Source organism: Brachionichthys hirsutus, chromosome 20, assembly GCF_040956055.1.
Source record: "Brachionichthys hirsutus isolate HB-005 chromosome 20, CSIRO-AGI_Bhir_v1, whole genome shotgun sequence".
Taxonomy (NCBI): domain Eukaryota; kingdom Metazoa; phylum Chordata; class Actinopteri; order Lophiiformes; family Brachionichthyidae; genus Brachionichthys; species Brachionichthys hirsutus.
In genome coordinates this window covers 6,113,185-6,140,432 of record NC_090916.1, presented here as the reverse complement: position 1 = coordinate 6,140,432, position 27,248 = coordinate 6,113,185, and the positions used below count along the sequence as shown (strand labels likewise).

Sequence of the window (27,248 nt, the reverse complement as noted above, 5' to 3'; positions counted from 1 at the left end):
AGTAGCACTTTTTTTCAGTCAGACAATCAAGTGTATCAGCGTAATCAGTCTCCTGGCCTCGGCGAGCTTGGAGTCAGTCCAGGTTATCCTTGGCATGCTGAGCTCATGTAAACCAGGAAGTGGTTGGAAATCTCTCCACAAATGAGGGAAATGCTGACTTTGTCGGAACTTAGATGGAATCTTTCGAGCTTCGTGAAAGAATGCCGTTGACCCTGCAGGGCCCTCCCGAGTCCCTTTTCCACCGGGAACCATGACGGCATGCCTAACAATAGCTAGCTTTATCGTCGAGACTCTCTGTGTCCGGTGCCATGTGCTCAGGAGAGGTCCAGCTGCTCAATAATGCGTTTAAAAAGAAATTAGAACGGTATGTCAGCCTTTCGTGAGTTGAGAATATTGTCTGCCCCTACTGGGTAACCACATGAGTGTGTTTCCATGAGGCAGGGTCATAAGATAAACGCACCTGAACTCTTTCATCTCACCATGCTATTGAGTTATATTCAGGTCCACCCAAAGCGTATCGGGGGTTTAGCATAACAAGGGTTTATAGGTAACTGTTTTACAGAAATGGTTAGCAATGATTTCCATCTCCTTTCAAATTATAGCTGTTGATGACGTTAGTTATGCTCTACTTGTAAAATAAAGTCCTAGAGTCTTTAGAGTCTGATCTTTACTAACCTGCTTTCTGTCTTCTATCTCTCTGCAGCCAAACCTTTCACTTCAAAAGTGAAGCAGATGCGCCTCCACAAAGAAGACTTTGAAATCCTTAAAGTTATTGGACGAGGAGCCTTTGGAGAGGTAACTCTAAAATTTAGCGACCCATTACTACGGTACACAAGTGGTCAACCTGCAGTTTGGTTTTTCCCTTTTAAACAGCACTGGCTGATATAACCTCAAGTAGCTGGAGGGCTGTGTTTGGGATGTTTTCACGCGGCCCAGTTCCAGACCGGGAGGTTAGCTGGAGTTTCGGATGGTTCAGTTTTATTGTCTGGAGAGCGATGATGTAGCTAAATAATTTTGAATGAATGCATTAATTGACTGGCATTTTAATGAAAAAAAACCTTCAAATTATGTAATAGCTTTACTTATTTCTAGTTACCCGGGTTAGAAAAACTCCTGTCATGCAGACGGGATGTTTTTTTTTGGCCATTTGTGTATTTTGACAGGAAATGTCTTAAAACCTTACTTGAGGCAGATATTAAGACTTCATTTAAAGGTTAAAAGATTTATATTCAGGCAACACCAGTCAATAAATGGCTGTTTTGTTTTGTACTCTTAGATCTTAATCAGTGTTTCCCACAGGATATTGTAAGATATTGAAGCTGCAATGTTACAGAACATTTTAAAGTGATCCAGAATCCAGGATCTCTTCAGGATTATCACCAAAATTCACATTTCCTGAAATGGTTTGAGTTATCTTGCTAACGGACGGACGCCGGCGATCACATAAGCCCCTCCTCGGCGGACATAATAATAAAATCGTAGACACACACCTATAGACAATGAGTCATAATCATTGGCTCTATTTTTTTTTTGCATGTCACTCAGAGCTGTAATTTTGAGACGACATAATGATTCCTTTTTCAGAATTGATGTGTCTGTTGGTAGTATTAGGAGTCACACCCTCGCTTCGTCTGGTATTCCTGTCTCCCCACAGAGGTTACTGCTGGAGAGTGACCGAACGCAGCCCAGAGAGAGTTTGTAGGACACACACAGAAGCAAACGTTAATAAGTCAAACATTGAGCTAGTCATCCAGCGTTATTTCTACTGTTATTTGTTCGCTTCAAAACCTGGAGAGGACTCAAGTATGTTCATGAGTTGCAAGACGTCTTCATTCTCTCATAGGAGTTTAAACATTGAGTCCTGTTTTGACAATGGGGGGGGGGCAGAGGGAGAACGGAGAGCATGAATAGACGGGGGCGGCGAGAGGGCTGGCTGTTTTTGAGTGAGAGACGCTTTGCAGAAATGTCTCAAAGCACAACATTACAGGTCTTTGCTGTTGTTATTAGAGCTGCTACAATATTTTCTTTTCATTGCCAAACTGTGGAGAGACCAAATTGGACTGTGGTGGGCGGCCACTGTCTGAAATATCAACAAGAAACACTGCACTACGACCCAAATTAAGAAAGAGAAGGGTTGCGTGTGGCTTTCTGCTGCATTCCAGCAGCATCTCAGAGTATTGCCCCGCTGCATGAGCGTGACTCCACATGCGGCGTGAACAAAACACGTGAACTCTGCATCACGGAAGCCGTGAGCAGGAATTGATTTGTCACGTCTTTGAAAAGCATCCATTGTGTGTTAACGTGTTTATTTGTTTTGTTTGTTTTAGCTTTTGCCTTCATGGCTTGCCGGTCAGGTGGTTAAAATACTTTTTGTCACTGGGTTTCAGGTGATGATGCCAAAGTTGTGGAATGCTGAGAGAACGGGGATTGTGGTCCTTTTTGAAAAGACTCTTAGATAATGTCCTTGTCCCGCAAAGACCTTTGTGTCTTCATGCCGATAGGTTTTAACGTTGTTCAGAGTGATTTGCACAGTCAGATCAGTTTTTGATAGAAGATGCTTTTTTTTGAAAGTTAAACGATCCACTTGGATTGTGTTTCAAAACATTTCATGTTTAAAATTTTGAAATTCCACATCTGTACAAACAGGTTTGAGAATTCCTTTTAAAGTTCCCCGATAGGTTTGATTGTTGAAATGATTAATGGATGTAGAGAAGTATGCAGTACAATCACAAACACGTCCAACAGTGCCCCTGCAAGGTGTACAGGTGTGTGCACGTGTGTGTTGTGACACAGCAAAATTGAAAGGAACTTAAGAGATACACAGCAATCAAAGTAATTTAAAACTTCGTGACGTGTCCCATCTGTTTCAGGGTATAATTAAATCAACAGGACTCAAATGGTACGCTACACCCAAACACTGCAGGTTTCTGCTCATTTCAAAGGTGTGGCAAACCCAAAGGCACACTTCCCAGTTTTTCAGTCTGACTTTCTGATGACTGTTGGCATCACAAAGTAAGGAAGTCTTAATATACTCCAAATGAAAGACGGTAATAACAGCCATACGACTGGAAGGTCAGACCAGGCGCACATGGAAAACTTTGGGCAGTGTATTTTGGGAAGGCCTCACAAAAATGGAGAAAGCCGTGATTCATTCGTCACTATTGTTGGAATTTTTTAAAGTACGGCGAGCGAGAACGGAGATCTGGGAACGGCAAAGAGCGGAGTTTAAAGGAGACGGACCGAGACGGGGCGCAGACACGGGAACACAAAGAAAAAGGGTAGATACTGGATAGTCAGGAGAGTTTGAGTGCAGGATGTTTTCATTTTATCCTCCCGTCGTCAGCAGCAGGCAGAGAAATTCCACTCGTACCGCTGTGGGCTGGTCTGCCATGATATCTTAAGGATTGTTTAAATGATCTGCGAGCTGACGTTCAACATGTCTGCCACTCGGCTTGCAAAACCCAAATCCAAAACGCGTGTTTTGAGTCAACGTGTTGAGAATGCATGCAACGTGAGCTCACGCTGTCTTCAAGGTACGGCAAACATTTTGGAAAATGAAACGTTCTCTACAAAAAAAAGGATCCTTCACACGATCCACTCGCAAAACACTTTGAATGGCCGGACGACCATCGGTAACCAATCACGATCGCTATAACAAAAAAAAGACACCGCTCAGGATGTAAAGCGTATGAAATGCTCCTGTTGACAGCTGTCATAAATAACACTGTCAACGTACCAGCAGACGCTGCTGCGAAAGGTTTCCGATGGCAAGGCATAAAGAACACGGTCGCCACTCTAAGGCACTGCCGCCGGTTGTTTTGTGATTAAACCAAATGTGAAAAATCTGCAGCGACTCAAAGAAAAATGAAAAAAAAAAAAGAGCTACGACTTCACGTTTCTACCCGTGAGCTGATGCAGGAACTGGAAGCGTGCCCTCAGCGTCGACTCCGGGTCTGACAGTGAGGACCAGGAGAATGAAAGAACAATAAAGACAAAAAAGGAGAGATGAACAAAAAGGCAGAGACAACCAGCCACTGCCGGGAACAGTGTGCTCCCCCCCCCCCCCCCCCCCATTCCTCCTCTCTTGTGATGAGGGATCACTAGGGGAAATCCAAACACTGCAGGAATGTTATCATTGTATTGCATTAGCAGCATTCCCCGGTTCATTTAATAGACTGCAGACCCCTCTGTTGCACGGGCTGCCTGCGTTTTCCATCCGAGTGTGTCCACAGTGCACTTAAAGTCCCTTTACTTCAATATATTATTGTTTTCTTCCCTCCATTGTGTTTAAAAACAGCAACTGTAATTAGCAACTAAGCAGGCCAAATTAAATGAGCTACGAATGAACTAAATGCTGCATGACAAGATTAAGTAACGGTCAAATAAATCAGCCAGGATGTAAGTCAACACGAGCTTTGGATGGTCAGGTTGCGGCGTGTCGCAGCCTCCCGCACAGCTCCTTTTTTGGCCAAACTCGAAGTCAAAGCTGGGGGGGGGGAGCTCATCGTGGTAATGTTCAACAATTATCAGCGAGGGGAAAGTTGGCAGCTGTTATGTTGTTAAGACTGCGAGCGGGTATGAGAAGCGCGGTGGGAGTGTGTGAAAAGCTGAGCGGTGTAAGGAGGCGAGGACGACACGGTGAGAAAGGATAACCGACAGGCTGACACTTTGCTGCTAAAAGCTCCAGCAGCCCTCGGACGGCTTCGTTTGCTTTGGATGTGTGTTTAGTGTGTGAGATTGCAGTATCAGGATTCAGGACCGGCCCGACACTTCCATTAGCCGGGGGGGTTCGAAAGCAAATCATCTGTCAGTTTTACGTTTAAATGTAATCTCAACACATTTAGTCCATGAATGCAAACGGGGGGGGGAAAAAAAAGATAAGACTGGGCAGAAAGTTGCACACGGTGAACGCTTTTATGCTCGTCTGTGGGTTTTAATGGTGAAGATAAATATTTAATTACAGCCAGTCCTCCCGCCTTACAGAACTTCACACATCTGTCCATTTTCTACTGGTTTGAGTCGGTTTGTAAATCCTCCGGCGTCGCTGGTAGGAGGCGTGGGCCGTATTTACGGTCCAGGTGCATCTGTTGGCCTTTCAGGTCACCGTTACGTTATCCGTGGTCGGGTTCTGCTGCAGTTCTTCCCGTCTTCTCTGCATTCTATCCCTTTATTTACCTCAGCTGCTGCTCCTTCACATTTCCTTATTCTCCGCCCCCGCTTTGGCTATTTTAGGCTTCCCTGCCTTCTCAACTGTTGTTTTGTTTCAACTTTGTGAGTCCAGCTCTCGTCTTTACATCTAATCTGGTCTCTTAACTTTTGTTTGTTCTTTCTTTATGTTATTTGAAGAAGTCAAATCGTTGCCAAAAGTTTTCGTCTTGAGGATGTAAGGAGCTGTTTTTTTTTTTTTTTTTGTGGTGCTATGAAATATAATCACACAAATGATCATCATCCAAACCTCGCATTTGTTCTTCCTGTTTCTTCAGGGATGACATTTTAAAGCCGTTTCTGTTTTTTTGCACATTCTCTTGATAAGCATTGCTCTAACAAATAATTGAAGAGGTTTAACACTCAAACTCTCTCGTCCTTCATTCAGGTTGCAGTTGTGAAAGTGAGAAACACCGACAAGGTTTTCGCGATGAAGATCCTCAACAAGTGGGAGATGTTGAAGCGAGCCGAGGTGAGCGTCTGCCACTGGCTTAAAAAAAAAACATTTCTGTTTTTGACACTTTAGGTTCGGGTTGATAAATTTTACAGAAATGTCTGCCTTCAAGGGAAACTTTTGTTCATAAGCCTTCAGTTCTTGCAGAATATGTTGAATAAGCTGCATGTTTTTCTCATTGACCTCTTCCTGACATCGCTGTTAGTCTCCTTCATGCCTAATATGTCACAGGCCAACACCGAGTTCCTGCTGTGTATGCGTGTACACACCGAAAAAGCAATACATGAACTGCTGGCTGGATAACTGCTGCATTCCCATAGCTACAACCTGCCGTAGTGAATGAGGGACATTTTAATCTTGCGTTACAAACTGTGTTGTGTCTTTCCTTCAGACGGCGTGCTTTCGGGAGGAACGGGATGTGTTGGTAAATGGAGACTGTCAGTGGATCACCACCCTGCATTACGCCTTCCAGGACGACAATAATTTGGTGAGTCTTCCTTCCTCTCAGCAAGAAGCAGGAGCACGTCGTACCCACAAACTAGAATGATTGTACTTCCAGAAATCCTCCAGGTCAGCTTCTCTTGGGGAACTTTTATCCTTTATGTATTTGATGCATCAGGATACTTTTGAGTATTGCATCCACCAGGCTCCACCTGCCGCATTTACGGTTCCAATGGCCGGTTCAGAGGTAGAAGACGCAGCCACCGCACGACGGCTGACGGTCTGCCAGATGCTGACCAGCGCATGCGCTTCATTCCACGAAGCGCAACATGACTCGACGTAGCCAAAAGACCAAAAAAACAAACAAACAAACAAGACTTCTGACTGCTTGTGGGTCGAGCCGTTTCCCGCTCTCAGTCGCTCTTTCTTTAACCTGCCCGTCTGACTTCACCCTCGCACCCTGGGTTCAAATGCCAGGACTGCTTGTCATTCCATTTCACACATTCTCAGCGTTTCACACTGTACACTCCCCAAGGTTTTAAAAATACACGCCGCTGCCCGTCCAGTCGTCTATTTGTAGGGAAGCCCTCAAAGGTCAGGAAGCCTTTGTCTGCCTGCTGCCTTGGTTTCCCTCTGTGTTAATGATACTCTGCGAAAATGGACAGCAGAGGAAGGAGGCTGGGTAAAGGGTTTTGTTTTTTTACTGTCATTGCTTTTATTTTCCAACATAAATTTTGCATAATCAATTCCCTTTCATTTCCCAGCACATTGTTTTTGTTCACATCTCTTCCAGTACACCTCATTGACATTTTAAGTCTTGCTTTGTCCATCTCTAGTACTTGGTCATGGACTACTATGTGGGCGGCGATCTGCTAACGCTGCTCAGTAAGTTTGAGGACCGGCTGCCGGAGGACATGGCCAAGTTCTACCTGGCCGAGATGGTCCTGGCAATCGACTCGGTTCACCAGCTACACTACGTGCACAGGTGAGGAGCGAGCGAATGAATGGAAGCAGAACAGTCTGAGCAGGAAGTCCTGATAATGGATGTTCCTGCTGTGTGGGAAGTTCATCAGCAGCGGGAATTATTATGCAGCATACTCGTCTGCATTATTTCACGAAGGCTTTTTAGGAACGTGTGAAATGAGAACACGAGAAAAAATAAGATAAAAAGGGTTTATTGTGACCCTAACCGATCAGCTTTTATCTCTTAGACATCTGAACACCAACTAAACAGTACCGGTACACGTGAATACGTAATTACACACCAGCACTGAGGCATTATTGTGTGATTTAATCTCTGTTCGTACCTTGTTTGGTTTGTTTTGGCAGTAGAATCTGGGACGAAGCGCTTGTGCTGTGAAATTATTATTTTTTTTGCGTTTTGATTGACATTGGAAAGTTAACCGAGTTTGTCGCCAGAGAGTTGACGACAAGACAAACAACAGACAGACAATTTGTACGATGATGATGCAACACTTTTAATCAGTGTTGAACTCTGGATGGACGCCGCCAGAAGAAGGTTCTCTCTTTTGTGGTTATCGCATTTTTGTCCGTCTTACTTTCACGTTCCCGCCCTTAAAAGCGTTTAAATAGACTGAATCAGACAGCTCACACCCTGTAGATTCTTGTTTTGCTACTGTACCATAATATGCAGATGCCAAAAGCATTTTCAGCCAAAATAAGCTGCTTTTGGGAGTAGGGAGTTGTTCCTGTGCTCATCAGGAAGTGGTCACGTTGGCATGTACGCACCATTACGGTGCCATACGGTGCCAAAAGAACGAATCTGTCTGTGGATGGACAGAGGGAAAGATGAGACATTATAGAGAACAAAGGGGGGGGGGGGTAAGTGGAAGACTACAATGAAAACAAGGCTGCTCAGTGTAGAAATGTTTTGGGTGTGGTTGTGTTGAACTCTTAATACGCAAAGTGGAAAGTCACACAGCGACAGTGTTCCAAAGAGGCATAGATATAAATGTATAAGTAAGGAAAGGGAGTGAATGAAGAGAGCCACTAATTGCATGGTGTTTTCTGGGGGGCTGTGGGTGGGTGGGGGGGGGGGGGTTGGCGGTGAAAGGGACAGGGGAGGATGGGACAGCGATGTTTCTCTTCAAGTCCCCTCCTGGACCTCTGAGGCCATAATGATGGGGTCTGGGATGTGTGTGGGTGGGGGTGTGGTGCTGATCCCCCCCCCCCCTCCCCCATGTAATAATCCCCAATTCCTCCTTTGCGGTCTCGTACTCGCTCTTAGACAGACTTAAACACACACTCATGAGAGATTTGTATGCTTGTGTTTTAGTGGGTGGAGTCGGCCAGACTCCCCTGAGGAGGGTGTGTCCTTCTGGCTGGGCCCATCTGATGTGTGTGTGTGTGTGTGTGTGTGTGTGTGTGTGTGTGCGTGTGCGTGTGCGTGTTCATTTATCTCACTGATGGTGCACTGAAGTGTGTTTCTTGGGTCTAATATCTATCAAAACAAAGTCAAACCGCTGCTGTTGCAACATAATCCATAATATCACTGCGTCGCTTTAAATATATCAAATTATCCTCGAAGTGAGACGTAACCACATTGTGTTTGTGCTTCTCCATGCCTATTTGGCCTCATGTTTCGGCGTCATGGACCTTGCCCCACAGTGCTGGCCCATTTAAAACGGAACAGTTGCGAAGCTGGTGACACTGATGAAGCTTTGAAGAGTCCCGATGAAAGAAACGAAGAGCAAAGCGCTCCGAGGTCAACCGTCCTCCCCCTTTGGCTCGTCTCGAGAGACGCAGAAGGGAGAAAGCGTGTGTGTGTGTGTGTGTGTGTGTGCGCGTGTTCATTTATTCAATGGCCAGTGATCTGTGTGGCCTCCCAGAGGGACCCCAAAAAAAGGTTTCTATAGACCAGCTCAGCAGGGCTTTGTGCTGCCTACCTCCACATCTGTCCACCATGGGGACAGCGCGAGACACTGGCTTAAAAGGGGGACATTCTGATTGAGTGAGCGCGGAGGTGGGGGGGGTTGACACAGAGGGGATGGACGGAGACGGCAGGACTGTTGTGATGTAGAGAGAGAGAGAGAGAGAGATTGATAATGGCACGCTCTTATCTGAAATAAGATGATTTTGGTTTAACGTTTCTGATCTGCTCTTTTCTGTGTAATTCTGTCCGTCTCTGTGTTTTTCTATTGATTCCAGCCTTTGTGTGTTCTCTTATTGATTAGAGTCACATGCCTGTTCTAACGGAGGACAGGATATTTATCACGCTCGCACACTGCAGTATTTAGCTTTTTAATATTCATTTCAAATTGGAGAATATTTGTCACCCAACAATGGGAGATACTGGATGCATGCAGTTTGTGTAGCTGCGTGTGTGTGTGTGTCCTCACCAAAGGGAGGCCAGCGGGCCCCATGGACAGCAACCAGAACAATGAGCAACCAAAGGGTTGACTGGAGACATGTGGGGGACATCCTGTACCTTGTCCGTCCAGTTTGCAGCGGCGCTGCCGGCCACGTTGCGCTTGTGCTTTGGCCGGTGTCCAGATGGCTCTCACAGATGGATGCTTTGCTCTTAGGAGAGATTACCTCCCTCTATTCTAGTCTCCTCGCTGCACCTTAACGCCACAGGAGCCCGGCGAAACGGTGGCCCAATTAGCCACACCGACGACCAGGCTACGCCTGGAGCTAGCTTAGCTCCCACCTCTCTGGGTTCGTCCAATAGCGCTAACTATCAGGGGCTTTAGACAAATAGAGACTAAAAACAAGACGATATGGAGGGCAGCGGCGGGAATGTAACGGTGACCTTTGGTTCACTGGGAGGCAGAGAGGTCGAGGACGTTCGGGACGGGATGATGGAAATGGATGGACAGCTCTATTGCTGAGTGAGGCTTATCGATAGCATCACCGATAGCCCCCCCCCCCCCCCCCCTCTGTGTTTATTGTCTGCCACTCGCATTTGCATGCATACGGCCATAGGTCAGCATGCCGTCTGCTTTTTGTGCTGATCCGAGATCTCTGGTAGAGATTAAGGCCTTCCTGTTCCTGGAGCACCTGCACCCACACCCACACATTCTCACAGTCCCGTCCGAGCGTTGTGTCTCATTCTTGATTTGTGGGAGGTCTTCACTTGGTTCTGTGTGAAGAGGGTGTGTGCCTGTCAGAATAATGGAGAGCCGCACTCTGAGGGTATAAGGAAAAAAATCTAAATCAAAAATACATCCACTGACTGGGGGGGGGGGGGGGGGGAGAGCTGCTACTCAAATTGCAGTACAACGCGGAACATCTGTCTCCCCCTTCTGGCAGTGGAGCATTTTAGGGCTTCTTCAGACTGGCAACCGAAAACTTTTTTTTTTTTCTCTCTTCCAGATAAATTATAGAAAGTTTGGGCTTAAACTAAAAACACATGAAATTCGGTTTTTATGAATCGGATCCAAACCCCAGCTTGAGATGGTTTGAAATGTAATTCTGATCAAATTGCTGCAGATGCTGGCTTTCCTGATTTGAGTTCCAAGTGTTGTCACTTGTGCTGCAACACAACAGCAAAATAAAAAGTTGATGATCTCGTTGTCATTTGTATTAAGGAAGCATGAAGAAGGATGAAGAAACCGGCAGGCCAAGAAACTAAATATTTGACATTAAGTAATGGTTGTTCCCATGAAACGGAACTCACAGCCCTTCTGAAGGTCTGAATGTTCCAGCGGTTCCGTTTATAGCATTATAAAAACGTCAGCCAGAAGCTGAATGCATTTTCCACTTGTACCCAAGTGTGCATCCTCTTGCTCGAGCCTTCCACGATGCCTTCAAAGCTGGACTTGTTAAAGTTAACGGAGCGTTTATAGAGTCCAAGACAAACGTCCTCGTAGGAACATAAGAATCTCTGCTTCTTTTTTATTTTTATTTTTAATGTAAAACTTGTAATCTCTCTTGGATGCCGTGACCTTGAGTCTCTGTGCCACCAGCTACTTGTGTGTGTTCGCTCCGATTCATCCTGTGAACGTCGGTGCTTCGGTTCAATGTGTGGTTTTGTTCCAAAACGCTATGTAAAGTATCTGCTTTGGAAAGGGATGCCCAATCTGGAACTCGTCTGAGATCGGTCCAGACTTCTATGCAACCTGTCATGGAGACCGCCATTTTGGTACCAGCGTCAGTTTCTGCGACGCGTTTTGGAATCGGATTGCAATGCGTCTGTACGAGTCCCACGCGTGTTCATGGTTAGCCGTACGGTCTGTTGTTTAGCGGTCTGTGTGAAGTGGAGCGATGGCTCCTTCAGTACCGTTAGACGGGACTGTAAAAGCATGGGGGGGGGGGGGGGGGGGGGTCCACATGTGGCTTTCAAAGTGATTTCTAAATGGACTCATCAAAAGCATCTTTAAAGATGCATCTTTATGTTTACAGAATATTTTAGTTTATTTTAAGGAGAGTTAAAGCTACCAACCTTTTTTTTGTTTTAAATAAACTACACACATCCTGTTATATTCCTCGTTTAGGGAGACGATTAAATACGAACCTTTGCTCTTGTTTACGAGCTAAAGGTCTCTGATGGCTACCGAGACCCATTCAGAGGAGCTGCTAGAAAGCAAACTTGCTGTAGCAGTGGAATTCCACCGACTGGATTCGAGCCACAGTGTCAGTATCTCCTTTATAAACATATCATCAGCGGTAGTAATGCGGAGCAGATCCACGTCGAGGAGGAATTCAACAGTTTCCACTGCGTGCACATCTGCCCCCCCCCATCCCACCTAGCCTGCCTGCGTTCAAAAATGCAAATATTGTTGTAAAAGGGAGCCTGTTCTTTTCTCTTTTCTCTTTTTACTCTCGTGGCGTTCGTGTGTTGCGTGTTACACACAGACTTCCTGCACGGCCAACTCCCACAACACAAGTCCAATCATTTCAAGTGTTGTCTGTGTTCAGATGTCACGCTGCTGATAAATGTGTGTGCGGGGAAATTACTTATAATTGAATCACAAATATCTCTGACTTATTACACAGCCACTTTACAAGCCGGTTAATATCCCCGGGTTGTGAAGCTTCATCATAACCGATGAGTGTGTGTGTGTGTTTCAGAAGTCAAACAGCGTTTGTTGTGTTTGGAGGAATGCCTTTGTTTCCTTCGTGTTCTTCACTGTACTCTGTGGTTTTGTCTTGCTCAATCGGTCCCGTCTTTTTTTTTTTTTTTTTCCCCCCCCCTTCAGGGACATCAAGCCCGATAACATTCTGTTGGATATGAACGGCCACATCCGCCTGGCTGACTTTGGCTCCTGCCTCAAACTGATGGAGGATGGGACGGTAGGTTTTTACCACCCTGCTGCTGATCAATGATCCAATGCAAACATACCAGAGCTTCACTGACCTCCTCTTCAAACCTCGGGGGGGGGGGGGGGGGTCATGATTCATATAGAATAAAATGTCAGTCATCAGTCACGTGGGAAATAATGACAAGACGAAACGGACGTTTAAATAAATGGAATCATTGATTTTGTTTTGTTCCAGGTCCAGTCCTCTGTGGCAGTGGGGACTCCAGACTATATTTCCCCAGAAATCCTCCAGGCTATGGAGGATGGGAAAGGCAAGTATGGACCCGAGTGTGACTGGTGGTCCCTGGGCGTCTGCATGTATGAAATGCTGTACGGCGAGACGCCTTTCTATGCAGAGTCCCTGGTGGAAACCTATGGGAAGATCATGAACCACAAGGTTAGCTTGAAGAGTTTTGGTTCAGTTTGAATTAGATGTGTACATTTTGGGACGAATGCACACTGTCGTCTTTTATTTTCTTTTGCATGATCAAATAAGTGTGCTGTAACAAAAACCCAAGAAGATATTCGATGCATCATTTTACAATTTCAGTTGATTCACATTGTGTCCTGCTTTGGAATTTGAAGACGTGCGTCCTGTCTCTGATGGATGCGCTCATATTTTTTTTGGGGCAGGAGCGGTTCCAGTTCCCACAGCAGATAACGGATGTGTCTGAGGATGCAAAGGATCTGATCCGTCGGCTCATATGCAGTCGAGAGCACCGATTGGGTCAGAACGGAATTGAGGACTTCAAGCACCACCCCTTCTTCACTGGTACAATCGAACGTCAAAAAGATTTTCAATTCAAAATAAAGAAATAAAATGTTTCTGTGGTAAATTTGTGCTCGTCACCGCGTGTTGTAAGCGTGAGCGCTTTTGTTTTCAGGCATTGATTGGGAAAACATTCTGACGTGCGAGGCTCCCTATATCCCAGAGGTCAGCAGTCCGACGGACACGTCCAACTTCGATGTGGACGATGACTGCCTGAAGAACTCCGTAAGGGATCGGTCGACTCGACGAGTGCCGTGCTGTCACTTTGGTGTCCATGTTCACCATTCTGTGCATGAGATGTCAATATTTCAATGGCTTTACAGGAGACCATGCCCCCCCCCTCCCACACCGCCTTCTCTGGACACCACCTGCCCTTTGTGGGTTTCACATACACAAGTAAATGGTGAGTACAACCACGAGAAAGGGATTTATAAATTGATTGTATATAAATAGATCTGTTTACACCGCTGTCTATAATTAGAATCTGAATCTGAATCGACGTGGATAGAATGAAGTCATGGCCCAATCCTTTTCTGCACTTTTATTTTTTTATTTTTTTCCATTGTTGTTATCCTTTTTCACATTTTTCATGGGAGAGAGATGTTATTCTCTGACTTCGACACAGGGATGGGTTTCCCAGACAACCCTTCTCACAGCATAACACTCCACAGAAGCGCAGGAGCATGAAATTAGCTTCTCTTCCTAATAAGGTGATGCTCATGACTCGGTGTAGATCCTCACGCTGCGGGCTGCCCGTGAGAAAGTCACAAACTCACATTCTGATAATGATAATGGCCTCTTTCTTTCCTTACCTCTTCCCTCCCAATCTTCCTTTTTGTCATTTACATTCCTTCTTCCCCTCCCCCCCCCCCCTTCGTCCATGACTCGACACTCTCTCATCTTTCATCTAAATCTCTGCTTCCCGTTTCCCCTCTCCTGCTGCATCGCTGTCATTTCCTTCATGTCTGTGTTTCTCGGGTAACAAAGCTCTTTTATATAAAGTTTTTTTTTTTTACTGTTTCACCATAATGTCTACTTGTACCACGATGAAATTTGGATTCTTCTCTATTAATTTACTGTCTCTTGCATTTTTGTATCGATTTTTCTCACTCTTCCTGAAACAGATTTCCGCGTATAATCAGTATATCACGCCTCCCGCACGTTCCCTCGCGTTATCAAACTGTTTCGCTGCCTTGTCCCGCAGCACCCTCTCTGACCGGGGTTGCCTGCGAAAGCTGGCGGTGGAGCCAGGTAAAGCAGGTCAGGACCATTTGGACCTCGATGTCCAACGCAGCCTGGAGGACAGTTTGGCCACCGAGGCCTACGAGAGGAGGATCCGCCGCCTGGAGCAGGAGAAGCTAGAGCTGAGCCGCAAACTGCAAGGTAAGGACGAAGAGAGCGTCTGCCCTGGGTGCGTGTCGGCGCTGCACCTTCCATCAGAAGATCCGGCACGCGTTTGTATGAGAGAATGCGATTTAACTGAAACGCGGCAGGCTACTTCTTTTTTTTTTTTTTTTGCTCCTGGATGCAAAAGGAAAACTCTGCTTCGTATTTTCCATGGCTGATCTGCGAAAGGTTTGTCTGATGGAACATAATTTACTGAAATTGCAGGATTCATGTTTAAACGGTTTGCTGTTTGTGAGTTCAACCTAAAGGCGCCTAACCCAGCTGTACCTTCACACAGCAGTGTTAAAGTCTGTGGCACCGTCCCAGCCTGTGGTAAAACACAAAACCTGGCCTTTGGAGCGTGTCGGCCAAACGGAATAATCTGGTGGATGTGATTATTTCTCAGTTGGACTTGCTACAACATCACCAGTCCTTGGCAGAGCGTTTTGGGGATCTGTGGCAAGGAGTCGTGTTTCTTCCTGTGGTCTTGGACTGAATTGAAACTGAACGGTTTTAAAGTTCTGTTACATGCAGACAGTTCTTTGCCTGTTTGAATGTGAAATCGCATACGTGTACACAGCTGGCACGGCATATTCAAATGTGTTTTTATTTAAGTTGAACTGTCACTTCTAACGTGACCCGTTGCAGAGTCTACTCAGACGGTGCAGGCCCTGCAGCACCAGACAGGCGAGGTCCCCCCCAGCCCTAACAAGGAGGTGGAGATCAGGAGTCTGAAGAGTGAGATTGATGTCCTAAAGAAACAGATAGCTGGTAAGCAGTTGTCTTTTTGTCGTTTTTATTTCAGCTTAGAATAATGGTCGACTTGTAAAAAAATGATTTGTAAAAAAAGGGTTAATCTTTTGTTTGTCTGTTTCAGATTCGGGACAGCTGGAGAAGCAGCTGGAGGACGTGTCGTTGGCTCGCAGGGACTTGGAGGACTCGTCCAGACACATTAAAACCCTGGAGAAGCAGATGAAGAGCGTTACGCAGGAGAGGGATGAGCTGCACAAGGTGGAACCAGCGCATTGATTTATATTGCCTTTAAATTAATAGAGATGCTATTTCCTCACTGTACCAAATATAAAATAGTCTTAATTACCGGTCGTGTAGTTTCACTTTTTTAGCAGTATGTCAAAAACGGTAAAGGTTTTTTTTTTATAGATCATGTAAAATCTTCAAATGTAAACTGAGTGATTGTATTACCTAAAAGTCACTAAGAGAGTGTTTCTTTCCTCTCCTCCGGTGGCCAGGATGTTCTGGAGGCCAGCGAGAAGCTCAAGTCTCAGTCGAAGGAGCTGAAGGAGGCCCACAGCCAAAGAAAACTGGCCATGCAGGAGTTCTCTGAGCTCAACGAGAGACTCACAGACCTACGGTAGGGACACCACCCCCAAAATCAAGATGCACTGTGTGCGTGTACAGTTGATGATGTCACACACGTTTAGTGAAACTTCACGACGCTCCATATTTACTGTGATCTCGTGCATGTTTTAACAATTTAAACCAATGATAACTTTCCACCCAGGTCAGCGAAGCAGCGCCTGGCTCGCCAGCTGCGAGACAAAGAAGAAGAAATGGAGAGCCAGAATCAGAAGGTCGAGGCTCTGCGCCTTGAGGTGCGAAAGGCGGAGAGAGCCAAGAAGGAGGTAGAGTAGTCTCCCCGTGGTTGCTAGCTCGCCGTGTTCTATCTCCATCCACCGGTTGGCATACAAGAGCTCTGTCCTATCCTCCTACGACTCCGCCTACTACCTCTGTAGAAACATTTAGTCCTGTAAATAGTCATCTTCCAAGAGCCTTAAGGTCACATTGCTTATGTATGAAGTCCAGCTGACTTTCTTTAAACGCATAAGTCAATAAAAGAGTTGCTGACATTGGTACACAATGGAAACAATTTTGCATGATCTATACTTGTGTGCGTCCACGATCAGGTGGAAGCGCAAGCAGAGGAGCAGGCAGCCGACGCTCAGAAAGAGAGGAAGCTGAGAGAACGTAACGAGCAGCATAGCCGACAGCTGGAGGAGGAGTTGGAGGGCCTTAAGGTGAATGTGCACATCTGTGAATCCAGACTCTCTGCACTTCCTCGGATGCGAAACATTTCTGGGTCAGACCGGAAGTCTTCACCTCTGCGACTCTCCAATCCCACCATTCAGTTGAAGCAAGCTGGCTCCTCCATCGTCCCAGCCTCGGGAGACCAGACCCAGGAGGTGGGACGCCTGCGGGGGGACCTGGAGAAGAAGACGCTCCTGTACGAGGAGGAGTTGTCTCGCAGGGAAGGGCACCACAGCGCCGAGCTGAAGGCCCTGCGCAAGGAGCTGAGGGACGCAGAGAGCCAACACCTTGCCCTGCAGAAAGAGATCCTGGTGCTCAAAGACAAGCTGGAGAAAACGCGGCGTGAAAGGTGGGGCGATGCATTTTCTGATAAAAACAAACGCGTGTTTGTTGCTGTAATGACCTTTTAGTGCCGTATTACATCACCCCATCCTGGCAGTCATGCGTACTATATTTTTTCTTCTCTTCATTCTTTTCCAGTGATGATTTCATCAGGTAATCAAATTAAAAATAGTCTAAAGTCCTAGTCTGGTATAAATACCTAGTAACTGTGAGGAGGTAGTCTTTTTTTAGATTGTCATGTTAGTAGAATTTAACAGTTCTTTTTTTTTTTATATTGCTACCCCTCTCCCGGTCAGAGATTCCCCTAAAAGGAGTTAACAGCCCTCTCCTTCTAGATCCGTATTCACATCCCACATTTCTGAGATGGTATCTGCCATTTGAAAAAAACTCTTTAAGCTCATTAAACGACTGCTGCGTTACGTGTTCTTGGTATCTTCCTATTTAAAATAGTTTTCTTTTCAAGGCATGAATGAGAGGGTTAGGGTTAGGGTTGTTGTTTTTATTACTTCAGTTGGTCACATTCCTGAGACACTTTTGAGTTCAAAGCAAATATGAAAGCACGGTCAATTTGATAAAGTTATTTAACGACTTTATTTTAGTTCAGTTATGCTCATTTAATCAGTTTGATTTCTGAATTGAAAAAGCAATGGCACCTTATTGAAGAGATGAGGCTTGACTTGATTTTAAATGGTGAAGTTATATGAAGTAATATGAAGATTATAATCCAGGTGTTCTGGGCACCTGATCCGACTTGGAGAACTGCTGCTTTAATCACATTTGGATAAGAAGAACACATTAGAATTTGTTTTTGTACCCTGTATCCTAACTCTCCTGCATAATATTCTCACTGCTTTCTAATTCATTATAAACACGCCGCTGTATCAGGTTCTACGTGCATCAATGTGGTCGGCCTGAATTATGTGGACCTGGTTTCGGTACCAAACCTTCAGGAACTGTTTTGTAGGAAAGATAGGATGATGGACGAGGCTCTGACCCGGGATCGACTCCGAAGCTGGTGAACATCGACTTGTTTATAGTTGCTAGGTTGTAAACCCACTGCATTGGATTAGCCGGCGCTTAAGTCTAAAGGCAGAAATCCATCCTTAAACAAGACTTCAGTTGGTGTTCATGTTGGAATGTCCAGAATTGTTTTGCAGCTGTAAAGTGAAGTTAGGGAATAAATAAGTGAATATTTCTATACAGTGTCAGCTTGACAAGAGGGGTGAGTTTGTGTGTTTTATTTCCTCCAGCCAAAGCGAGCGGGAAGAGTTTGAGGCAGAGTCCAAGGAGAAATACGAGAGGGAGAGAATTCTACTCACTGAAGAAAACAAGAAGCTGTCCAGTGAAGTGGATAAGGTAAAAGTCAAATTAAAGCAGAACGAACGAAAGATGGCCCTGAAAACAAACGTTGCTTTCTTGGCTTTGCTGTGATTTGAATGAATTGTTTTAAACGCACCTTTAAACACACACATGCAAAATGCAAAAACAATAGAAGCCCGCTGACCTCAGGTAACACCACATGGACGACGGCTCGAACCCCATCGGCACGTTTCTCCCTCCACCCACTCGCTCTCGCCCAGCTACGCCAAAGAAATCACTGTTCAATATCCTCCACGAAAACAGTCCCGCAGCCTCCTACGCAGTCAGATGGAATGACTTTCTGGATTGCGCTCTATTGACTTTGGAAATAGCTCCTGGAAGTTCAAAAAAGACGTCTAATTTGAACAACGTCTGAGAAATGGAAGGCATTCTGACACGTGGAATAAAACAGCCGGGTATTGTTTTTATAGTCTGCAACTGATAAAATAGAAAATGTCTTGATGAAATACGAGGATGTGGATGTTTGTGCTACTGGAGTGAGGCCGTGTCACCGTAGTTACTGTTATTTCTTACAATAAAAACGAATGTTTTTTTAATGCACAAGGTCTTATGGCAGATTAAATCTGTCTGCGTGCTAGTCTTGCTACCAAGTATTTCCTTAATACAATTACTGCATAAAAATATTATTGTTCTTTCAAGGTCTTTGTTTTGAATCCAAGTCGATGCATTGTTAGATATTTTTGCGTACGTTTTTAGGAAAGTGGGATTGTTCACCGTTCATCAAGCTCAACTTACAGCAAAAAATAAATAAAAACCTGCAAAGTTCTTGTATTTTATGAATGAAAAAGCGTCCAAAAGTTTCACTGAAATAAGTTTTGTAACTTTTGTCTGCAGACGTTACTCATTTCTTTACGTGTCCTTACCCCATTGGACACCAGTGCTGGTAAACACAGGTAGAAAAGATGCCATGAGAACTAAATTTGAGCATTAGCCACTGACACGTTTGTGATGTTATAATGAATTCTTCAAAACTTGAAAAGAATCTTACTTTATTGTGCAGTAAATTCTTCCATCGTTGTTAAAACGTTAGCAGATTCGACGACGCACGTGGAGTCGCGTTGAGCTGTATGATCCGAACCGTATTCCGCCGTGGAATCTGCTCCAGACTCCGGACTGACGTTCCACCTAAATGATTACAAACGCAGCGGTTTCATCCCTGGAAACTTGCAGCAGAACACGCCACTCGGCCGGCTCTTGTCCACGGAGCTACAGTGCGTGCTTTAAGCAAAACCAAAGTATTTTTATGACATTATTTTACGACCTTGACTGTTTTTTCAGCTGCAGGGTCTCCCGGGAGTGGAAAATTGCGGCGCAGCGTCAAATTACACTTCGCTTGCACGTTGCATCACCGCTTTGACAGTTGCAGGACACCAAAAGTGAGACTCCAAAGCGTTATTTAAGCAAACTTAAGACTTGTAATGATGTCACTACCGTCTCTCCTGATCCGACACGCCTCATCTCTGCGTAGGCGTGTGTGTGTATGTGAACACACACACTTCCTAAACATCCATCGTCAGGCTGAACATCCGGGAGTTGATTCATAAAGTCTGTCCAGTCGCCAACAACGGGTTGATTCATTCGACACGTTGAACACGCTGCAACTGTTGGACTCGTTGCGCAGTGTTAGTCTCTCATGTCGTGTCGCAGAGTCCGCACGGACTGGAACGCGTTTGCCAGGTGTCGTTCTTAATAACGACGGCTCTGTCGTCTGCTCAACGGTCTGTTGTGTGTTCATGCTCTTATCCCCTCAGCTGACCGGCGTGTTTGAGAAGGTGAGCGGCGCCAACAGGCAGCTGGAGGACGAGATTAGGGAGCTGGCCGACAAAAAGGAGAGCGTAGCTCACTGGGAGGCCCAGATCACGGAAATCATCCAATGGTGAGCCTCGCGTGGAGCCCACGAGTCACTTTGACGTCCTCGACGCGAGGAGAGGAATATTCCTGTCGGTGCTAGAGAACAAACGAACACGCCGATATTCACCCTCGCAAAATACACGCACACACACACACACATTCCCATCGTGTGTTGGGTTTGTACACGCGGCGTTCCTCGCATGCCTCCGAGGATCTTGGGGCTGCTTGACCCCCCCCCCCCCCCCCCCCCCCCCATCCCCCTTCCCATTGCAGCTGCTCGGCTTCCCTCTGTTGGACAAACCCGCAGTCCTGACATAGTGCACATACCACACACACACTCACTCTAACGGATGCAGACACACACACACACACACACACACACACACACACACACATTCCAAACACGCACATACGAATGCTGAGTCTGGAATGCAATTTATTGATTTGTGTTGCCCCCTGGTGGAGAACGATGTGCTACTGCAGCGAATGACCTGAACTGGAAATGGAGCGTTAGGAAGCTTTGCTGCTTCTGCTCGCGCGTCTCCCAGCTCACGGTGTGTTTGGGGGTGTTTGGGGGTGTTTGGGGGTGTGTGCCGCAGGGTGAGCGACGAGAAGGATGCTCGAGGTTACCTCCAGGCTTTGGCCACCAAGATGACGGAAGAGCTGGAGGGACTGAGGAACACCAGCCTGGGAGCGAGAGCCACGGTGAAGCTTCATTCCTCTGTAGTATTCACAAAGTACTCCAAGTACTCCAAGATGAGCGAATGAAAGTTAAATCAGACGAGTTTTCTGAATGGATATTTTGGATTAGCGCGCTCACTGCGTTTTACTCCGCTTCCCACTCGCTAAACGTCTCCCTCTGTGTTCTAGGACATGCCCTGGAAGATGCGGCGCTTCGCCAAGTTGGACATGTCTGCCCGTCTGGAGCTGCAATCGGCCCTGGATGCTGAGATCAGAGCCAAGCAGAGCATCCAGGACGACCTGAACAAGGTCAAGGCCGGCAACATGGCCACGGAATGGTAGGAAAAGCGGTTTGCTCCCGCCGGCTTCTGCAAAGCATTCGTGATGAAGCTCGCGGTAATATTTGATGTTGTTGTCGTGTCTGATTCGCCAGTAAACTGCAGGATGTGGAGACTAAAAACCAGGAACTCCTGGCTGAGATCGACAGGCTGAAGAAGGAGACGGAGGAGCTGCGGCTACGACGGGGTACGTCATTAATATGAAGTTAAATATATATTGTGTGGACAGAATCATGCGCCTGCCTATGAAAATGCATTGTTACACACACACACACACACACTTCTTAGTTCTGGTCACGAGCCATTTGGTTAAGTTACTCTTTGATGTTTTAATATACTTAGCGGCTGTATTACTTGTTCTGTGTCTGTAGGTGTCAAGCACCAGGATTCCCAGAATTCCTTCTTGGCTTTTCTCAATGCCCCGACCTCTGCCCTCGACCAGTTTGATGTAAGTTTTCCATAAGAAAAGGAATCCTTACAGGGTTCCGATGTAACCATAGCAATCACGCGTCTGTTGGGAATAATGCTCAGACATCTATGACCGATCCGGACGCCATAAATCTGCAGCTCATTAAGTTTGATCTTCTTCTCCGTGCATTTGTTTAGTTTTTATTTTGGTCACATGAATCTTTATTTTGGTTTTATCTTTTCTTTTTTTTTTTTCTTGCTCCATTCTCTGCTACATCAGGACTCTTATTCTTCATCCTCATCTTCTTTAATTGACTTTTGGGAAGACGTAAGTTTCTCTGGGTTAGCGTGTACGTGTGTGTGTGTGTGTGTGTGTGTGTGTGTGCGTGTCAGTAGCCGTATGCTGTGGGTCTCTTAGCATTTACAAACTGAGATGATAGTTTAGATCTGTATGTATTCATGTTTATTGTTCTGTTTGTTGTTTGAATGGCTTCAAAGTTGAACCAAACCTCATATTTGTGTGCAGCTTCATCTTTCATCAGGGTTTTGTTTTTCTCTTCTTCTTCACTTTGTTTAAAAGGCAAATTGTTGCCTCTGTGCTCCGGAGGCGGCTCCCTTTGCATCTCCATATATTTGCATCGGCCCACGCGCTGCAGCTTCTGCCCCCCCCCACTCAATCCCTTCTGGACCGACGGTGCTGCACTACAGTGATCCCATTACTCCCAGTTAGAACTTGTTGGAAACTTGTTAAATCGGTTAACATTCTGAAGCTGGTTAGCCTAAACTAGTAAATAAAGTGATGATGTAGTAAAACGGTGATATAGCTAGCGACGCTGAGATAGAATCCCTAAAAGTCATAAATACACAGACGAGTTATCCATGAATCTAGAAACCGCCGGTCTGATGTGGTTCCGAGCTGATATTCCGGTTTCCCGTTTCTCCCTCAGTCTGTTTTCCAGCTCTGCCCTTTCTGATATTCACTCCTTTCTGTGTCTCTGCCCGCTCTCCTGCCTCGCCCTGCCGCTGAAGCGCTCGCCGTCCGTCGGCCCGGCTAGCAAAGGCAGACGCGTAAGCACCATCGCGCTGGACCCTGTGACCCGTTGAGCCGTTGATGTCTTACTGTCCGTCTGACTTGCATGGCAGAGGATGTGAAGCCGCTCTGTTCTCGAGGCCGTCCGTGCGCTGCCTGTTTGTATTACACGAGGGGTTGCTGCGTGCTGTTTCTCCGTGCAGCTCTGTGATTGGCCGTGCATGACAGGTGGTAAATGCTTGTGGCGTGTTCCCGTATGTTACTGTTCAACGTGCCAACAGGAAAGTTATGGGCAGCTTCTACTGAGTGGGTGTGGCCTCGATGCCTGTTCATTCCGTTTCATCGCTCTGCCTGCATGCTGCGTTTTCTTATCTTCTATCCCATTTTCACCCCCTCTACCCCCCCCCCCCCACACCAACCAATCCTCCTCTCTCAGATTGCTTTTACTTGTCCATTCTTATCACTGTGTCCTTTGTACCCCCCCCCCCCACTTTTTCCTTAGGTGGAATCCATGGACAGCTTCACCCCCTCCAACACTCCATCCCGGGAAGACAACCCCAAATCCCACCTGAAGTCCCGCTCGCGTTCTCCTTCCATGGCGAGCGACATGGAGCCAATAGAGGTTAGACGCTCCCTCTGTCTGGGCAAGAAGTGTGTCTTTGTCTGACAATGGCTGCCAGTTATTTAAAGAATGAATTTGAATAAACCATTTGTTATACCTTTAGCTTTTAAGTGACTCTTTTTTTTTTTTACTTTCGTTTGTATTGTTAGTCTGAGGAGGCCGTGAGGGTTTCCTTCAACATTTATTACTTGTCTTTGTAATCTAAACCGAACCGCCTCGTCGCTGCCGTCCAGACCGAGCGACATCCTGTGTGGATCTAACTTTCCATTCAGTTGTCACCGGACAGGAAGCCGGATCAGGAGCCTCCATGTAAACACGGAATCTGTACATCTGGTGCGAACGCGGGAAACGCAAAACATTCCCCCCCCCCGTCTTTATCCAATAGGAATTTTTCAGGAACGCTTCATCCGCCGTTACTCAGAGCGAATCACAAGGCCGAGCTTGTCAGAGAGATAACTCAATTAGAGGGGGGGGGGGCAGCTGTGGATTCCCATCTAAATGGAACTGGTGTGTTAGACTGTTGTTGAATGACACCAGTAAATGCCAGCGTCCTGACTGGGAACCGCACGGGGAACAGCCGCAGTGGCGCGCTGCTCTAGATAAGAAGCCCGTTCGTAATCGACATGCTCGACATAAAGGGATTGCCCTGATGACAAACCTCATGCTGTTGTGCGTGTGCGTGTGTGTGTGCGCGTGTGCGTGTTCTCTCATGCAGCTGATAGACCATCCTCCCCGTACAGTCCAGACCCCCACCATGCGCTCGGGGGGCTACGGCAGCATCGGACGCTCCTCACCCAAGGTGAGATGATTTCCTCTCAGGCTGCATCGGGCCGGCTGTAGCTCAGTAGGTAGAGCGGGTCGTCCGGCGGCCGACAGGTCAGGGGTTCGAGTCCCAGCGGTGCCTTGCTGTTATTTTACGTTACGCAGCGCTTCCTGTCGCTCCTCTTCTGCAGACGGTCGCTGATTACCCGCCGCGTGTTCCTCTATTCTCCACAGTCCAAAGCACATCAGTTTGTGGTGAAGACGTTCAACACGCCCACCAAGTGCAACCGCTGCACCTCCCTCATGGTGGGGCTCATTCGCCAAGGCTGCACCTGTGAAGGTGAGGACGGGAATCCGTGCTTTAAACCCACAGACCTTCCTCATGCCGCTTTTATTTCACGTCTGCGTCTCGTCTCTCGTTGTTTTCCAGTGTGTAATTTCTCCTGCCATGTGACGTGTGCCGATAAAGCCCCGGCCGTGTGTCCGGTGCCCCAAGACCAAACCAAGGGCCCGCTGGGCATCGACCCTCAGCGGGGATCGGCACGGTGTACGAAGGCCACGTCAGGGTGAGTGAGGCTGTTTTATTTCTCTCGCCTCACACGGAGCGGACCCTGGAGACCAGCGAGTTAGCTTTTTGGGGGGGGGGTTCAGGTATCCGGTCACCGTGTCTGTCTGTGCTCCAGGTGCCCAAACCAACCGGGGTGAAGAAGGGATGGCAACGGGCGATGGCTGTCGTCTGCGACTTCAAGCTGTTCCTCTATGAACTGGGAGAAGGGAAAGCGGCACAGCCCGGCGTGGTCGTCAGCCAAGTCATCGACATGAGGTGAGAGGGTCTACCTCCATCTACCTCGTTAGCGGAGGTTTACCTGCAGCTACCTCGTTAGCGGAGGTTTACCTGCAGCTACCTCGTTAGCGGCGGTTTACCTCCAGCTACCTCGTTAGCGGCGGTTTACCTGCAGCTACCTCGTTAGCGGCGGTTTACCTCCAGCTACCTCGTTAGCGGCGGTTTACCTGCAGCTACCTCGTTAGCGGCGGTTTACCTGCAGCTACCTCGTTAGCGGCGGTTTACCTGCAGCTACCTCGTTAGCGGCGGGCTACCTGCAGCTACCTCATTAGCGGAGGTTTACCTCCAGCTACCTCGTTAGCGGAGGTTTACCTGCAGCTACCTCGTTAGCGGCGGTTTACCTCCAGCTACCTCGTTAGCGGCGGTTTACCTGCAGCTACCTCGTTAGCGGCGGTTTACCTGCAGCTACCTCGTTAGCGGCGGGCTACCTGCAGCTACCTCATTAGCGGAGGTTTACCTCCAGCTACCTCGTTAGCGGCGGTTTACCTGCAGCTACCTCGTTAGCGGAGGTTTACCTGCAGCTACCTCGTTAGCGGCGGTTTACCTGCAGCTACCTTGTTAGCGGCGGGCTACCTGCAGCTACCTCATTAACGAATCCTTTCTATCTCTCCCCCGTCCACTAGGGATGAAGAGTTTTCCGTCAGCTCTGTCCTCGCCTCTGATGTCATCCACGCCATCCGCAAAGACATCCCCTGCATATTCAGAGTACGCCGTCCTCCACAGCTTCACCGCCCAAACGGCTAAACGCGTCTCGATGCTCCTCATCGGCCCCGCCTCTCGCCCTGTTCCTCTCAGGTGACGGCGTCCCAACTGTCCCCGTCCAGCAGCCACAAGCCCTCCATCCTGATCCTGGCCGACAGCGACCAGGAGAGGAACAAGTGGGTGGGGCTTCTGAACGAGCTCCACCGCATCCTCAAGAAGAACAAACTCAAGGAGCGCTTCGTCTACGTGCCCAAGGAGGCGTACGACAGCACCCTGCCGCTCATCAAGACCACGCAGTCTGCTGCTATCATCGGTGGGGCTTCCCTCACCGGCGGGGGGGGGGGGGGGGGGGCAGGAAGTCGTTGAGTTGTGTTCACTGACCACGTATTAAAGGACTTTCCGAACCCGCCTTCTGCTTTTCGCGATGTTGTGAAAACAGAAACTGGCGTTTTGGAACGTTTTCTGTGCACGATGTCCTTTTCTGTCTCCTTCCTGGCTCCGAACTTGTCTCCTTACCTCACGCGCTCTGCCCTCAGATCACGAGCGTGTCGCCCTTGGCAACGAGGAAGGCCTTTTCGTCGTCCACGTCACCAAAGATGGTAAAAAAAAAAACAGAATCTCCTGATGTAATGTCTGAATGGCGTCGGCGACCTGCTTTCACCGCCCCTCTCCCCCCTACCCCCCTCCTCCCTCCACAGAAATAATCCGGGTGGGGGACAACAAGAAGGTCCACCACATTGACCTGATGCTCCAGGAGCAGCTCCTGGCGGTCATCTCCGGCCGGAACCGCCACGTCCGGCTGTTCCCCACGCAGGCGCTGGACGGCCGCGAGACCGAGTCCCACAAGCTGGCGGAGACGAAGGGCTGCCAGAGCGTCGTCTCCGGCCTCGTCCGCGGCGGCTCGCTCACCTGCCTCTGCGTGGCGACGAAGAGGCAGGTCATCTGCTACGAGGTGAACAAGAGTAAAGGGCGGCACCGCCGGCTGAGGGAGCTGCAGGCGCCGGGGCCCGTCCAGTGGATGGCGCTGCTCAGCGAGCGCCTCTACGTCGGCTATCAGTCGGGCTTCGTCCGCTACAGGTAACGCCGCCTGCTGGAGAGACCAGGAACGCTGCGCTCGAACCAAACCGTGAAACCATTGGCGACTTTCCCCGCAGCGTCCACGGAGACGTGTCCCCCGTGAACCTGCTCCACCACGAGGACCACACCCTGGCCTTCATCCCCCAGCAGAGCCTGGACGCCCTCTGCGCCGTGGAGATCTCCAGCAAGGAGCTGCTGCTGTGCTTCAGCGCCATCGGCGTCTACGTGGACTCCCAGGGTCGGAGGTCACGCCAGCAGGAGCTGATGTGGCCGGCGATTCCCAACGCCGCCTGTGAGTCGCCGGTGCCGCCGCGTGTAGGACGACTGTGTGTGTGTGTGTACAAGTACTAGCAATACTACGCAGAGACAAACTACTGCATGTTAGATATTGTGTTTTGTACACACACACACTTATATATATATATTATAAAATGTAATTTTAGAAGTACTGAAATACCACCTGCTCCTGATGTGTCCTGCTGTCCAGGCTACAACGCCCCCTACCTGTCGGTGTACAGTGAGAACGCTGTTGATGTGTTTGATGTCAACACCATGGAGTGGATTCAGACCATCCCACTGAAGAAGGTGAGTGCTGGAGGGGGTCACGGGAAGGGGCAAGCCCCCCCCCCTACTGGCACAGATGAGTG

At 47.7% G+C, this 27,248-nt stretch overlaps 1 protein-coding gene across 1 annotated transcript in view; it reads left to right on the top strand.

Moving 5' to 3' along the window:
• Positions 1 to 708: 708 nt before the first annotated feature.
• Positions 709 to 27,248, top strand: part of cdc42bpab (CDC42 binding protein kinase alpha (DMPK-like) b) — a 26,731-nt gene continuing 191 nt past the window's right edge. Inside the window, 36 exon segments of the mRNA XM_068754075.1 lie at positions 709 to 795; positions 5,594 to 5,677; positions 6,051 to 6,146; positions 6,937 to 7,085; positions 12,262 to 12,355; positions 12,560 to 12,760; positions 12,997 to 13,135; positions 13,248 to 13,357; positions 13,456 to 13,535; positions 14,337 to 14,515; positions 15,167 to 15,289; positions 15,396 to 15,529; positions 15,769 to 15,890; positions 16,041 to 16,161; positions 16,444 to 16,554; positions 16,666 to 16,913; positions 17,045 to 17,059; positions 18,157 to 18,262; positions 20,038 to 20,162; positions 20,737 to 20,842; positions 21,008 to 21,156; positions 21,252 to 21,343; positions 21,528 to 21,604; positions 22,594 to 22,632; positions 23,097 to 23,216; positions 23,932 to 24,015; positions 24,213 to 24,318; positions 24,409 to 24,513; positions 24,516 to 24,544; positions 24,662 to 24,801; positions 25,446 to 25,527; positions 25,618 to 25,837; positions 26,061 to 26,123; positions 26,223 to 26,601; positions 26,679 to 26,893; positions 27,089 to 27,186. Coding sequence (XP_068610176.1) covers positions 733 to 795; positions 5,594 to 5,677; positions 6,051 to 6,146; positions 6,937 to 7,085; positions 12,262 to 12,355; positions 12,560 to 12,760; positions 12,997 to 13,135; positions 13,248 to 13,357; positions 13,456 to 13,535; positions 14,337 to 14,515; positions 15,167 to 15,289; positions 15,396 to 15,529; positions 15,769 to 15,890; positions 16,041 to 16,161; positions 16,444 to 16,554; positions 16,666 to 16,913; positions 17,045 to 17,059; positions 18,157 to 18,262; positions 20,038 to 20,162; positions 20,737 to 20,842; positions 21,008 to 21,156; positions 21,252 to 21,343; positions 21,528 to 21,604; positions 22,594 to 22,632; positions 23,097 to 23,216; positions 23,932 to 24,015; positions 24,213 to 24,318; positions 24,409 to 24,513; positions 24,516 to 24,544; positions 24,662 to 24,801; positions 25,446 to 25,527; positions 25,618 to 25,837; positions 26,061 to 26,123; positions 26,223 to 26,601; positions 26,679 to 26,893; positions 27,089 to 27,186 — 4,404 coding nt within the window. The 5' untranslated portion in view covers positions 709 to 732.